The sequence below is a fragment of the Mobula birostris genome, chromosome 1, assembly GCF_030028105.1.
Source record: "Mobula birostris isolate sMobBir1 chromosome 1, sMobBir1.hap1, whole genome shotgun sequence".
Taxonomy (NCBI): domain Eukaryota; kingdom Metazoa; phylum Chordata; class Chondrichthyes; order Myliobatiformes; family Myliobatidae; genus Mobula; species Mobula birostris.
Genome location: NC_092370.1, coordinates 66,680,233 through 66,695,942, shown reverse-complemented (window position 1 = coordinate 66,695,942; position 15,710 = coordinate 66,680,233). Strand labels below are relative to the sequence as shown.

Here is a 15,710-nt window from a genome sequence, read left to right as displayed (position 1 = left end):
TGGGTCCCCAAGTTAATCCTTGGCATTCACTGTACGCACTGTAGTTACGAGGGTTTGCCTGGCGCCTGGTCAGGGACGGTGAAATGTGTGCCTGACCGACGCGTATTAAGTTCATTTCCTTTGCAAACTCTCCCCAGTCTGATCCGATCCGGACTTTTGCAGCAAATCTCGGCTACAGGGACCTACCAGAAATGGTTGACAACAATTTGTAAAGGTGCGCTTCGCTACAAGTTGTCAATGCCAAATAGAAATTCTAATGTTCACATTTTCACATACAATCGCAAATGCATCTTTGGAGTTATATGTGTTCTGTGGGAAATAGCATTACTATATCTTCGCCCAATATTGATTCGGCTACAGCGGGAACACAAGAGATGCTGGAATCTGGAGCAAAGAAAATGTTGGAAGAACTCGAGTAGCATCACTGGGCCATTTTTGCGCTGGTTATATCAGAGGTAGGGTGGTTGTTTCGCGTCAGGTAACCGGTCACTGTCAGTGTAATTGTTCGTGATATAATCTTGTTCCCAACTGTACTCTTGATCTGAGCACTAAATACTTTCAAATGATCTGAATGCCCAGTGTCGGATCTGACAAATTCCAATACATTTTGCATCTGAGCATTTTGGGATCCGCTGGGCGAAAACACAGTGAACTGCCCTGACTACGTGGCCAAACTTATTTATGGCAGTGTTGCAACTATTGTTCCTGCACGTTCTTCAAAACAATAATAGTGTTAGGCAGCATTGGCCAAAGCTATGGGTTGTTAGTATTTAAAACGTTAAACTTTATTTTAAAACTGGCTTTCTGAAATGGAGTTTCTTGGTTTTGCTGGTAAACCACCCATTGATCATGACCGTTGTAATGTTTAAACTTATTTATTCCATGTTTTCTCTATCAAGGCTGTTCATATTAGAAACTTATTGGATAGGAGCCCATGTACCTTCATTTAGCAATATAACATTGTTACAGAATGAACGTTCAGTCTGCAGCTTAAAACCTTAGCATAACATGAAGAAGTTTCAGGGTTTAGTTTAGCAAATACTGATCAGCTGTTTGGATATACCATGTCTCAAGCGCAATCACTCAAAAGTCTATAATATGCAAAAATTATTGAAATTGCAATCCATAAACAGCCATTACTTTACTGCCACCTAGAGGTGTCATAAGGTGGGGCGCTGGGAGCGGACCCAAATGCAAGACACAGACACTGAGGTAGTAGGAACAGGACTAGGACTAGAGTTAGGGACGTGACTGGATGCAGACTAGGAGCTGGGACAAGAACACAGACTTGGGCTAGAACTTTGGCTAGGAAAGCAGAACCAGGACAAGGAACTGGGAGCTAGGAGCCTGGGCTAGGACTCCAAGCCAGAGACTGGACAAGGACCCAGAACCTGGGTCTTGTCTCGGGCTCGGACTCCGGAACTAGGCGAAGACATGACGTGGTCTAGGGAGATAGGACTAGGCAAGGCTGTAGAACAGAACGAGAGACCCCTGGGCAGGACGAGGGAACTCCAGCACAGGGACGAGAACACAAAGCCTTGACTTCGTACTCAGGAACAGCCGAGCCTTGGACTTAGGACGACAGGAACCTCGGAACCTGGGATTTGGGACAACAGGAACGCAGAACACAGAGCCTTGGTCTTGCGAGGACAAGAACACAGAGCCTTGGTCTAGAGCACGGAAACACGGAGCCTTGGGGAGAACAGGAACACAGGGACATGGAACACAGAGCTGGGACCCCTCCTTGAGAACCCGATTTAGGGCCAGGACTTGACACGCAACACAGAGCCAGGACCTCTCCTTGGGAACAAGACTTGTGGCCAGGGCTCTACACAGAATGCAGAACACAAAGAGACGGTTCCCAACTAGGTAGCGGCAAATGGCCGGGCCTACGTAGCGAAGACGTGAACACAGAGACAGTTCCCAACACTAGGTAGCAGCAAACGGCCGGACCTACCTAGCGAAGGCGTGGACACGGAGACAGCTCCAACTCAATGACAGACTTGTCATTGATCTAATCACTAATCTTGTCACTAATTACTTGTCACTAATCTTGACACAGCAAGGATCCTGTCTCGCTCTGGTGGTAGAATTTGACAAGGTTGAGGGGCAAGGCTCCAGACACAGATTGCAGGCAAGGCTCCAGAAGGAAGGGGAAGGGAAGGGAACAGTCCGGCCTCAGGGTAATGGCAAAGATGGCCTGACTTGCCCCACGGAGGCAAGGACGGGATACTGACGAGACAAACCAGCACCCACACTCGAAACCCAGGGCAAATTATATTCCCAGCCCCAAGACGAGCATTAGGTGCCTATGATTAAGCCCAACTGAAACAAGGGACAGCCAGAAAACCCAGAGTCCAGAGTCCACGGACTGGACCGCGAACCGGAACGCGGACTTCATGGACCGGACCATGACAAGAGGGATATGACAATGCAAAAAAAAAATCACGAGGCGTGAATTAGCAACCATGCTAACTTGGCAACATACCTCGAGGTGCTGCTCTGGAGCATTACAGAGTTATTGAGGCATACCCCATGAAGAAAGGCTTTTCAATTACCAAGCACCAATTTACCCCAATCCCATTTTTCAGCATCTCCCTCCTCACCCCAATTCTTCTTCGCATCTTCACACTGGGGACAATGTACAGTGGATGATTAACCAAACAAACTGCATGTCTTTTGGATGTGAGAGGAAAACAGAGCACCATGGAAAATCCATATATGGTCACAGGGCATGTGTGCATACTCCGCATAGAGATCATTCAAGGCCAGGCCAAGGTGGATTTCGGATCACTGGAGCTATGACACAGCAGCTCTACCAGCTGTGCCACTGTGCTGTCTCGATGTGGTTCATTCTATTCAATCTCAACTCCTATAAAAACATCCTAATAATTTAACTGATGCATCTTTGATTAACTCTCTCTCTCTCTCTCTCAGGCATAAGAACTGGAATTAATACTTACTAATACAAACTTGGTCTCATCAGATTTAGGTTACTTATCACATTTACATTGGTAAATACAGTGAATATGTTGTTTGCATTAACAACCAATAAACCAATAAAAGGGGCCAGCACATAAGTTCAGTACACAATCTGGTGCTAACATAGCATGTCAATAATGTTTATCAAAGAACTGAATTGACTTTATTTCTTACATCCTTCACATACATGAGGAGTAAAAATCTTTACGTTATGTCTCCATCTAAATGTGCAATGTGTAATTATAGTAATTTATAATAATTTATAATAAATAGAACAGTCAATGTAGTATACACTCAAGTCAGTGTGAGTTAATCAGTCTGATGGCCTGGTGGAAGAAGCTGTCCCAGAGCCTGTTGATCCTGGCTTTTATGCTGTGGTACTGCTTCCCAGATGGCAGCAGCTGGAATAGATTGTGGTTGGGATGTCTTGAGTTCCCAGTGATCCCATGGGCCCTTTTTACACACCTGTCCTTGTAAATGTCCCGAATCATGGGAAGTTCACAACTACAGATGCACTAGGCTGTCCACACCACTCTCTGCAGAGTCCTGCAATTAAGGGAGGTACAGTTCCCATACCTGGCAGTGATGCAGCCAGTCAGGATGCTCTCAATTGTGCCCCTGCAGAAAGTTCTTAGGATCTGGGGGTCCATACCAAACTTCCTCAACTGTCTGAGGTGAAGGAGGCGCTGTTGTGCCTTTTTCACCACACAGCTGGTGTGTACAGATCACGTGAGGTCCTCGGTGATGTGGATGGTGAGGAACTTGAAGCTGTTTACCCTCTCAACCCCAGATCCATTGATGTCACTAGGGGTTAGCCTGTCATCATTCCTCCTGTTGTCCACAACCAGCTCCTTTGTTTTTGTGACATTGAGGGAGAGGTTGTTTTCTTGACACTACTGTGTCAGAGAGATGACTTCTTCCCTGTAGGCTACCTCGTTATTGTTTGAGATAAAGCCAATCAATGTAGTGTTGACAGCAAATTTAATTAACAGATTGGAGCTGTGGGTGGTGATACAGTTATGGGTATACAGGGAGTAAAGGAGGGGACTCAGTACATAGCCCTGAGGGGCTCATGTATTGCGAATCAGAGGGTTGGAGCTGAGGGAGCCCACTTTTACAATCTGCTGGCGATCTGACAGGAAGTCAAGGATCCAGCTGCACAAGGCAAGGTCAAGGCTGAGGTCACTGAGCTTCTTGTTGAGCCTGGGTGGAACTACAGTGTTGAATGCTGAACTGTAGTCCAAGAACAGCATTCTCACATAAGCATCCTTCTTCTCCAGATGTGTAAAGACGGTGTGTAGGGCAGTGGCTATTGTGTCATTATAATTGCTGTAAATTTTCCAGAGCAGAACTTCAACCTCTGTCGCTTGCATTGAATGTGCATGTTAACATCCTTCTCAAATGTTCCAAAAGCTAACACTATAAATGTATGCTTAGCACAAAATGATGGAAAGAATTTAACATTGAACTGCACATGGAGATATTGAAGCAGGTAGCCATAAACCTGAGATAAAGAGGAAAGCTTTGAGGAATGTCACAAAGGAGCAGAGACTTCATCGAAGAATGCAGGTGATTGCCAGCTGAAGATACACTCACCAATGGTGAAGCAATTACCTCAGTCGCCAGAATGAAGGTGTACCATTATATGAGAGGGTTGTAGGGCTGTGAGGGGTGGGAGAGAAAAGAAAGCTTTGTAAATAAATATTAAGATTGACAATATAGATACCAACATTCAGAGCTTTCCCAAGGCAGAGTCAAAGAATAGGCTTGAAATGCTGCAGGATTTTTCTTGTAAGGGGTCTAAGAGCGTTTGTCGACTTAAAGCTCGACGTATGTAATTAATGTGGAGTGACAAAGTCAGTCATATACTCAATGAAATGTGTATGTCATGCAATGTACTGCAGCTGCAAAGCAACAAGTTTTAATACCACCTGCCAGTAATATTAAATCTAATTCTGATTCTGTTACAAAAGTAAAATAGCAAAGATGCAGGAAATTTGAAATAAACACAGAAAATATGGAAATAAAAAACTTTTTACTGCAGTCTATTTCCAATATTTTTGGTACAATATAGTAAACAAGGAGGAAAATTGTGCGCACGGATTCAGCTTCTTATGGATACATTTATCTTTACTTTGCATTCTGGCAAAACACAACCACTAGAATTGATATGCAAAAATGAAAGTGACGGATTGGTGCTTGTTCTGAGCATGGATTTGTCATAACAAATGTAAGATATCTGCAGTACTTCAAACAGAATGTTAATTAATTTGAAAGTTTTAAACAAAACAATCAACTTATATATCAGTAGTCTTATCAATAAAATTAGAAGAGTACAGAGACAATTTACAAGCAATTTTGAGTATTGTGTTCAGTTCTGGTCACCTACCTACAAGAAATATATCAATAAGATTGAGTATGCACAGAAAATTTATAAGGATGTTGCTGTGTCTTGAGGACTTGAGTTATAGGGAAAGGTTGAGTAGGTTAGGATTTTATTCCCTACAGCGTATGAGAGGAAGGGACGATTTGATAATGGTATTGAAAATTATGAGGGCTATAAACCTCTTTTTCCACAGAGGTTGGGTGAGACTAGAACCAGAGGTCATGGGTTAAGGGTGAAAGGCAAAATGTTTAAGGGGAACATGAGGGGAGCTTCTTCACTCAGAGGATGGTGAGAATTTGAAATGAACTGCTAGCAGAAGTGGTGGATGCAGATTCAATTTCAACATAGAAACATAGAAACATAGAAAATAGATGCAGGAGTAGGCCATTCGGCCCTTCGAGCCTGCACCGCCATTCAGTATGATCATGGCTGATCATCCAACTCAGAACCTTGCACCAGCCTTCCCTCCATACCCCCGATCCCTTTAGCCACAAGGGCCATATCTAACTCCCTCTTAAATATAGCCAATGAATTGGCCTCAACTATTTCCTGTGGCAGAGAATTCCACAGATTCACCACTCTCTGTGTGAAGAAGTTTTTCCTCATCTCGGTCCTAAAAGGCTTCCCCTTTATCCTCAAACTGTGACCCCTCATTCTGGACTTGCCCAACATCGGGAACAATCTTCCTGCATCTAGCCTGTCCAATCCCTTTAGGATTTTATACGTTTCAATCAGATCCCCCATCAATCTTCTAAATTCCAATGAGTATAAGTCTAGTTCATCCAGTCTTTCGTCATATGAAAGTCCTGCCATCCCAGGAATCAATCTGGTGAACCTTCTTTGTATTCCCTCTCTGGCAAGGATGTCTTTCCTCAGATTAGGGGACCAAAACTGCACACAATACGCCAGGTGTGGTCTCACCAAGGCCTTGTACAATTGCAGTAGTACCTCCCTGCTCCTGTACTCGAATCCTCTTGCAATGAATGCCAGCATACCATTCGCCTTTTTCACCGCCTGCTGTACCTGCATGCCCACTTTCAATGACTGGTGTATAATGACACCCAACTCTCGTTGCACCTCCCCTTTTCCTAATCGGCCACCATTCAGATAATAATCTGTTTTCCTGTTTTTGCCACCAAAGTGGATAACTTCACATTTATCCACATTAAATTGCATCTGCCATGAATTTGCCCACTCACCTAACCTATCCAAGTCACCCTGCATCCTCTTAGCATCCTCCTCACAGCTAACACTGCCGCCCAGCTTCGTATCATCCACAAACTTGGAGATGCTGCATTTAATTCCCTCATCCAAGTCATTAATATATATTGTAAACAACTGGGGTCCCAGCACTGAGCCTTGCGGTACCCCACTAGTCACTGCCTGCCATTCTGAAAAGGTCCCGTTTATTCCCACTCTTTCCTTCCTGTCTGCCAACCAATTCTCTATCCACATCAATACCTTACCCCCAATACCATGTGCTTTAAGTTTGCACACTAATCTCCTGTGTGGGACCTTGTCAAAAGCCTTTTGAAAATCCAAATATACCACATCCACTGGTTCTCCCCTATCCACTCTACTAGTTACATCCTCAAAAAATTCTATGAGGTTCGTCAGACATGATTTTCCTTTCACAAATCCATGCTGACTTTGTCCGATGATTTCACCGCTTTCCAAATGTGCTGTTATCACATCTTTGATAATGGACTCTAGCAGTTTCCCCACCACCGATGTTAGGCTAACCGGTCTATAATTCCCTGGTTTCTCTCTCCCTCCTTTTTTAAAAAGTGGGATTACATTAGCCACCCTCCAATCCTCAGGAACTAGTCCAGAATCTAAAGAGTTTTGAAAAATTATCACTAATGCATCCACTATTTCTTGGGCTACTTCCTTAAGCACTCTGGGATGCAGACCATCTGGCCCTGGGGATTTATCTGCCTTTACTCCCTTCAATTTACCTAACACCACTTCCCTACTAACATGTATTTCGTTCAGTTCCTCCATCTCACTGGACCCTCTGTCCCCTACTATTTCCAGAAGATTATTTATGTCCTCCTTAGTGAAGACAGAACCAAAGTAATTATTCAATTGGTCTGCCATGTCCTTGCTCCCCATAATCAATTCACCTGTTTCTGTCTGTAGGGGACCTACATTTGTCTTAACCAATCTTTTTCTTTTCACATATCTATAAAAGCTATAAACATTTAGGAGAAGTTTGGATAAGTGCTTGGATGGGAGGTGTACTGGCTGTGGTCCAGGTGCAAGTTGATGGGAGTACGCAGAGCAATAGTTTGGCATGGACTAGATGGGATGAAGGACATGACTCTGTGCTATAGTGCTTATGTTTAAAGCATTAGAAATATGATCATTGACTCCATTGTCACTGTTACAAAACTTGATTTCTTTCAAACTTTGTTAACACTTGGGCTGAATAATGCTACTGTCCTATTTTAGTAGTGCTATTGTCAAACTAGATAAATGAAGTGAGAGACTGTGCATGGCAGAAGTGTTTTTCCCAGTACATTATTCCTCAGCAGGGAATCCCTTAGGATCAAGACTGACTTGCTTTCACACTGCTTATGTAGGTACTGAAGTGACTAATGGGATCAGTAAGGAAAACAGCAGATTCTTCAAGGGAGGAAGGATGAGGCGCCTGACAGGACGAGCAGTAAACCTGTAAGTTAATGAATTCCTCTCTCTGCTCATATATGGCTCTGTGTACCCTCAATGCATGGCCTTGAGGTTCTCAACATCATCACAAATGAACCTTCTCCACTTTAAATGATCATGAGACAGAGGTTCCCAGGAGCCAGCAGGACATTAAACTTCTTTAAGAATAACTTGAGTAGATCCTTGCATCTTTCTCTGCCTATTGATAATTTCAATGATCATAATGTGTCTGCCTCTGAACAAGAAACAGAATGCTAGTGGAACTCCACAGGTCAATTATCTGTGGAGGTGTACGTTGATATTTTGTGTTTTGGCTCAAGACCCTGCATCAGTGCTGAGAGGGAAGAGAAAAGATTGCTAGTGTATAGCCAAAGAGGGGGTTGGGGAAGGGGATTTGAGGCTAGTAGATGATAGATGGAAACAGATGGGGTGGGGGGGGGGTGATGAGCAGGTGAAACCTGGTGGAGAGAGGGTGTACAATTGAGAAGAACACTGGGTGGACAGGTGAGTGGACATTGGAGTAAAGCAGTGCGAATGTGGGTCATCTGAAACTGGAAAATTCAATGTTCATATCATCGGGCTGTAAGCTACTCAAATGGAGTATGAGATGTTGTTCTTCCAATTTGTGTTTGTCCCCTGAGGCAAAAGAGAAAGCTAAGTATAGACAGCTCCGTGTGGGATTGGAAAGGAGAGTTTGAATGTAAGTTCAAGATGGCCAATGTGAAAGAAAAACCTCCAACAGATTTCTTGGCCCTATTTCAGCATTTGGTGGGATTGGTGACCCATTGATGATTTGGTAAGTTAGTTTGCAAGAGTAAGGAATAGCATGTACTATGCCTAACATTCTTTTGATTCATTTGATAGACGATACCTGGTCTTGCAGGGAGACAGCCTCTTTTTATCATCCTATTTGTCCTGTTTTGTATTACCAAATCAGTTGATAAAAAGCAGAACCCATTTTTCTCTTTTTAGAAAGAGTAGCTGCAAGAGGTGCAGGTTGCCTTTATTTGCAGTAAGTGGATGTGCATGACAGGGGGCTGGCCTACCTCATGCAACCCAAGTTAAAAATAATTCATGAATGATATGAAGATTGCAAGATAAATGGAAAATTGAACAGCATGGCAACTATGTTGTCACAATTGACAATTTTTCAAAATTTTGCAGGACCATATCTTTCAGTGAGTTCACAGGGCAGTTGTGGTTATGACACTAGTAAAGGAGAGCGCATAAAATATCAGACTGCGCTAGCAGCAACATTTGAGGTAACACACACACAATGCCAGAGAACTCAGCATGTCAGGCAGCACCTGTGAACAGACGGTTGATGTTTCGGACTGAGATCCTTCATTAGTCCTGGTGAAGGGCCATGGCCCAAAATGTTGACTGTTTATTCATAGATACTGTCTGAACTGCTGAGTTCCGCCAGCAATTTGTGTAAATTGCTCTAGATTTCCAGCATCTGTTTGTAACATGTAAGGGTAAAAAGGGTGCACCTGAGGGCTTGTTTAGCATGTCCCTTTCAGATATCGTTGATATGGACAAAGGAGCAGGTAATGTATAATTGCAAACCTTTGAGGAGCAAGTGCTTAAGCCTTTCTCACTGTGATTTTAATACATTTGCATGAAAACCCATGTCCTCATATGGTAAAATAAACACCCACTCACATCTCTTCCCATAAATTCCAGAAGGCCATGGGGCATTCCTAAAGATCGGATCTTTCCAAGGGATTCCCAATGTCTGCTAGCAGTTAATCTTCCAAATATATGTTTGATTTTAATTTGTGAACTTTCTCAGTAAACTACCTCAGCCTCACCTTAAAACCTCACAGACCTACTTTAACTTTTACGGCCCAACCCACAGGAGGCCACACACTACAAGCTAGGGGATTGTAAGAAAAAGTGAGTGGTGATTGTGCAGCACCCTATCATTTGTAGAGTTACTATTCAAAGGAGTGAAAGATTTAAACTGGCAAGTCAGAAAGTGAGAGTAGAGGCCTGTCAGGGTGGAGACATTCATCCAGATAACAGACTGCACACAAGTGCAAGTACTTAACAGATAAAGCACGAGTTTGAGGTGCAAACATACTGTAGCTTAAAGGGTACGATGAAGTAGCCATCACAGAGGTCTGGTCAAACTGATTGCCAGCTTCATTTTTCATGTTGTAGGATCTTTAAAAAGGACCATTTAGAAAGGGAGTGCAGAAGCAATATTGGTAAAAGGAAGTTATACCACATTGGAAAGAAGGGATTTCAATTAGGGTGATCAGGCTGTGATTAGAGTTAGTGACTACATTCCAGTTTGTAGTAGTGATGGAACGAGGAATGTTCAACTACATTGATTATATTTAGGAAGTTGGAGGGACAGAGGGGAAAACACTGAATGCTAGAAATGTGAGCGAGATGGTTGGAATGACTGATTGTCTAAGATAATTGAATTCATTGTAGATCTGGAAGAACTTGTTGGAACTTGTTGTTCTGTTCCAGAAATTTAATGGCCCTTCAACTTTCAAGAAAAGCACATTACAAACACAACAGACACCACTGGCATGGTCAGCCCTCAGTCTGAGATAAATCCTCCTCAATAAAGTAAGAACAGCTAATAATAGTCTGACTTTGATTAAATCTAAATGAAAATCATTTCCTGAGTTTGAGGTGTATAATAGTTACATGATGTATTGAGGCCTCCGTTGGCCACTATTGACCTTTGATGTTGAGTCCTAGCTGTCTGGCTATGCAAGCCTGGTGAATACGATATGGAGAGCAAGTTGTTGCCCATGTAGCAACTCCCCCGCTCCATGCATGTGATGAACCCGATACAGACTGATACAGTTTGGTACCAGCAGCATCGCAGGAGTTGCCAGTCAGCATTGAACTCAACGTAGCACTGCCTTAGGAACTCCAGCTCTGGATTTTTCCCCTTGGGGTTTACTCCCGAAGCCTTCCCCATGAGTGGGTACAGCCACAAGGCACCAGAGGTTTGAGATCAGAGTTTTCCTTCTCCTAGATGAGCTGCCAACCACGGCTGTCAGGCCCCATCTGCCCGAAGCGACTGTTTTTAAGGAGTTAGTAAACCCACTTTTGCCCCTTCTCCTGTCAGTAGAAAGGCTTAGGCCAGCAGGCTTAGTAGCTAGGCCACATGTGAAGGTCTGGAGCTGGGCTTGGTTGTCAGAGGTTATTTGAGGCGCACACAATTGGGAGCATTTAATAGGTAGTGGGAGCTTGTCCCTATTACCTCCCTCTAGCTATAACAACTTTAAATAACCATGCTGTTTTAAGCTCATAGAATTATCTGAATTTGTAACTCCTACAGCAGGTTTTTGCTGCAAGACAACCGATCTGTGAGGATTTTGATCTTACTTTATTGTGTAAATGATCAGCACTATCATGCAACTGGAAGACCATAGTTTCAGAATTTTGGTTCTCTCTTGTCCTGTTTGTGGACATAGCACATTCTTCCTGTGATTGTGTCAGTTTCCTCTATGTACTCCAATTTCCTCCCACATCCCAAGGACTTGTAGGTTGGTGTCTTCACAAATGTGGCTGACGCTTACAAAGCCACTACCCTCCCCTACCTGGGACAGTCCGACCATCTTTCACTGTTTCTGCTTCTCAAGTATAGCCCGGTCATTAAACGTGTGAAAGCCACAATGAAGACTATTAAGATCTGGCTGGAGAGTGCTGACTCTGCTCTTCAGCACCAATTCCAGTACACAGACTTGAGCATGTTTGCTGCCCATACCACCACAGACTCTCAGATTAACATTGATTTATATACCAACTCTGTCCTTGAGCACATCAGCAAGTGTGTAGATAGAGTGACATCATAAAGACAAATAAAAGTTTTCCCCAATCAGAAACCATGGATGAGCAGAGAAGTTCACCTACTGCTCAAAGCCAGAGATTCAGCCTTCAGGTCTGGAGACCGGGAGGCTTACAGCTCAGTCAGGGCCAACCTGAGGAGGGGAATCTCTCAGACTAAACACATATACAAAGAGAGAATTGAGGAGCATTTCATCTCCTCGGATCCTCGGCGCACATGGCATGGCATACAGGTCATCACAGACTCCTAGTACTGTGTCCCGTTCCAGCTCTGCTTCCCTCCCTGATGACCTCAATTACTTCTACGCTCGCTTTTACCGAGAGAACAAGGGGGTCACCCTCAAAGCGGATCTCCCACCTGCTGAACTGCCTCTCTCACTTTCCACCTCCGACGTTTACACCACCCTGAACAGGGTGAATGTACGGAAGGCAGCTGGTCCAGATGGAGTACCTAGCTGCGTGCTCAGAGTCTGTGCAGGGCAGTTGGCCAGGGTCTTCATGGACATTTTTAATCTGTCCCTGGCCCAGGCAGTTGTCCCCACAAGCTACAAGATTGCCACCATCGTGCCAGTGCTGAAGCATTCCACTGCCACGGGCCTGAATGGCTTCCGTCCAGTTGCACTCACCCCCATCATTGCAAAGTGCTTTGAGAGACTGATTCTATCACATCTGAAATTCTGTCTGCCCTCTACCCTGGACCCCAATCAATTTGCCTATCGTACCAACAGGTCAACAGAGGATGCTATCTCCATGGCACTTCACTATGCCCTGACCCACCTGGACAGCCCCAACTCTTAAGTCAGAATGCTGTCCATTGACTTTAGTTCGGTATTCAATACTGTGATCCCCTCCAAGTTGATCTCCAAACTTCACCAGCTTGGTATCAGCTCATCCCTCTGCAATTGGACCTTGGACTTTCTGACTAACAGACCCCAATCAGATAAGTTAGACAACCTCTCCTCCTCCACTCTCACCCTGAACACCGGCGTGCCTCAAGGCTGTGTACTGAGCCCTCTTCTGTACTCCCTTTTCACCAATGACTGCGTTCCTGTACATGGTTCTAACTCCAAAATCAAGTTCACAAATGACACCCTGTGGTTGGCCTGATTAGGGGGGATGACAAGACGGCCTACAGGGACGAGGTCCAGCACCTGGCCGTGTGGTGTGCCGACAACAACCTGGCCCTTAACACCCAGAAGACCAAAGAGATCATTGTGGACCTCAGGCATGCTAGGAGCCACACTCATGTTCCCATCTACATCAACAGAGCTGTAGTGGAGCGTATATCAAGCTTCAAATTCCTTGGTGTCCACATTTCTAAGGATCTCACCTGGTCCCTGGACTCCTCCATCCTGATTAAAAAGTCGCAACAGCACCTTTATTTCCTGTGGAGCATCAAGAAAGCTCACCTCTGTCCCAGGATACTGATGGACTTTTACCGCTGTACCATTGAGAGCATACTCACCAACTGCATCTCAGTGTGGTATGGCAATTTTCCCGTATCGGACCGCAAAGCACTCCAGCGTGTGGTGAAAACTGCCCAGCAGATTATTGGCACCCAATTGCCCACCATTGAGAACATCTACCATAAACGCTGCCTGGGCAGGGTGAAAAGCATTATTAAGGATGCATCTCATCCTAACCATGGACTTTTTACTCTCCTCCCATCCGGTAGGCGCTACAGGAGCCTCCGTTCCCGCACCAGCAGGCACAGGAAGAGCTTCTGCCCTGAGGCTGTGACCCTGCTGAACCTCTCATCACAGCGCTAAGCAGTATTGCACCCATATTGCACTGTCTCAGTATTTCTATATTTGTGTGCTGTAGCACTTACTTTTTATTCGCAGTTATTTTGTAAATAACACTATTCTTTGCATTTCTGGTTAGATGCTAACTGCATTTCATTGGCTTTGTATCTGTACTTGGCACAATGACAATAAAGTTGAATCTAATCTAATCTAATCTATTGGGTCACTGGAAATTGTCCCTAGTGTACAGGTAAGTGGTAGAATCTGAGTTGAATTGAGTGGAATAAAATTGGATTATGTAAATTGGTGCCTAATGTTTGTCACAGACTTGGTGGGCTTTTTTCATGCTCTGAGATATTCTGATCATGAAGAACTTGATGAGCAATGCCATCTATGGGTTTGATGTAGTTGGAAAATAAACTGTTCACTATGTGAAATTTACATCCAAATGTAAAAAAAATGATAAAATGTCAATTGACATCCGAAAGTATGAAGCATCCTAACATATGCATAATATATTAACATTTAGTCAACATTTCTAAGTGAGTTTAGTTTGGATGTTTAATTAGCTGTGAAACTCATTATACATCCTGACATTGATTTGTTTACATTGATCTTCTGACATCAAATGTTAGCCATGGTAACTCCTGCAGAATACTTCCTCCGCTGAGCTTTAGATTATATCATATCTGTTTGAAATGCTCTCTCCCTTTGAAGCACATACAACAAAATATGAAGCCAGCATCATCTTACTGGTATTATCATTGGAATGGGTTCAGAAAAGATCATTTTAGGGAGTCGGTGGGGTGGGGGGGGGGAAACATGAAAGCCAAAAGAGGTCCAAAGGAGTGAGAACATTTGAAGATATATTTACAAATGCAAATTGATAATATAGAACAGTTTAAATAGAAGGGAGTTCCTCTGTAATATTTTAACTGGATCATTTTTTTGAAATACAGTGTAGCATCGTTTTGCTCTACTTCTGCCATTCAGCTCACAGTTGTACTTCAGTATTGGCACAACTGGCAACATTTACACATTGTCACATTTACATCTATGCATATCTCTCAAATCTTTCATATTAAATCTTTTAATTATTACATTTAAATTTATAATGCAAAGGAACTTATGTATGCTGTAGCTTCATAAATATGTCCTAATTTTACTCAAATCATTTTTCATAAATGTCTCAGGCTTCTGCCTTTACTCCATCAAATCTTATCAAAATTCACTGCATTCACTGTCTGTGATTGTGACAAAGACAATCCGTCTTATCATTTTCTAACCTTTTTGATTCAATTGACCTAATCATTATCAACCAAGAGTCCCCTGCTGTCACCAATAAAGGTGGGAGTGGGCTTGCCTAATTAATTCTTATCTCTCCCTTAATGGTTTGAGAAACACCAGAGGCTTGTCTTTCTAAATCTGCCCTGTATGCCCAGAAATGTATCCTTAGCCCATCTTATTTCCTATCTGCATGTCATCACAGGTCAGTATTATCTGAACAAACAGCCTCCGTCCCCACATACTTGTTGATAACTGCCTCTTTTCTAAATTTCGTGATTGCTTATTTGACAGCAGTACTGGAGATACAAAATTTTCCTCCAACTAAATCTGAGAAAGACAATGTCTGGAAGCAATGCCTGGTTCCATTGTACAGTCCCGTCCCCAGATGCTGACTCAATCCAATTCTGTTGACAATACAAAAGTGAACCACAGTTCTTAATCTTTGTCCAAGGTGAATGTTGACCTCTTGTATCAACAACCATTGTCTGTAAAGCTATATAAGTGATAGAAAAAGGAGTAGGCTATTCTTTCTCTTGTGGAGACACGACAAACTGTAGATGCTGGAAGGGAGCAATACACAAAACAATTCAGGAACTCAACAGGTCAGACACCATCTACGGAGGGAAATGAACAGTCAATCTTTGGGTTTGAGATCCAGAATATCAACTATCAACTCTTTCCCTTTACACCTACTCCACCATTCAACAGTTCAGGGCTGACATTTTATTTCAAGACCACTTTCTTGCACTAACCACATATTCTTAACTTAAAACTTGATCAGCCTCAGCTTGAATATACCCAGCAACTGAGGCTTCACAGAA

At 43.4% G+C, this 15,710-nt stretch overlaps 1 protein-coding gene across 4 annotated transcripts in view; it reads left to right on the top strand.

The window, feature by feature from the left end:
* The first annotated feature begins 49 nt into the window (after nucleotides 1-49).
* Nucleotides 50-15,710, top strand: part of LOC140196724 (ribosomal biogenesis factor-like) — a 79,162-nt gene continuing 63,501 nt past the window's right edge. Inside the window, exons 1-2 of one of the 4 annotated variants that reach the window (XM_072256403.1) lie at nucleotides 50-214; nucleotides 7,954-8,044. In XM_072256403.1, the coding sequence (XP_072112504.1) occupies nucleotides 8,013-8,044 (32 nt within the window). In that variant the 5' untranslated portion in view covers nucleotides 50-214; nucleotides 7,954-8,012. Of the gene's footprint in view, nucleotides 215-7,953; nucleotides 8,045-15,710 lie in introns of those variants that run through there. The other 3 variants (XM_072256437.1, XM_072256412.1, XM_072256430.1) reach the window with 3 other exon arrangements.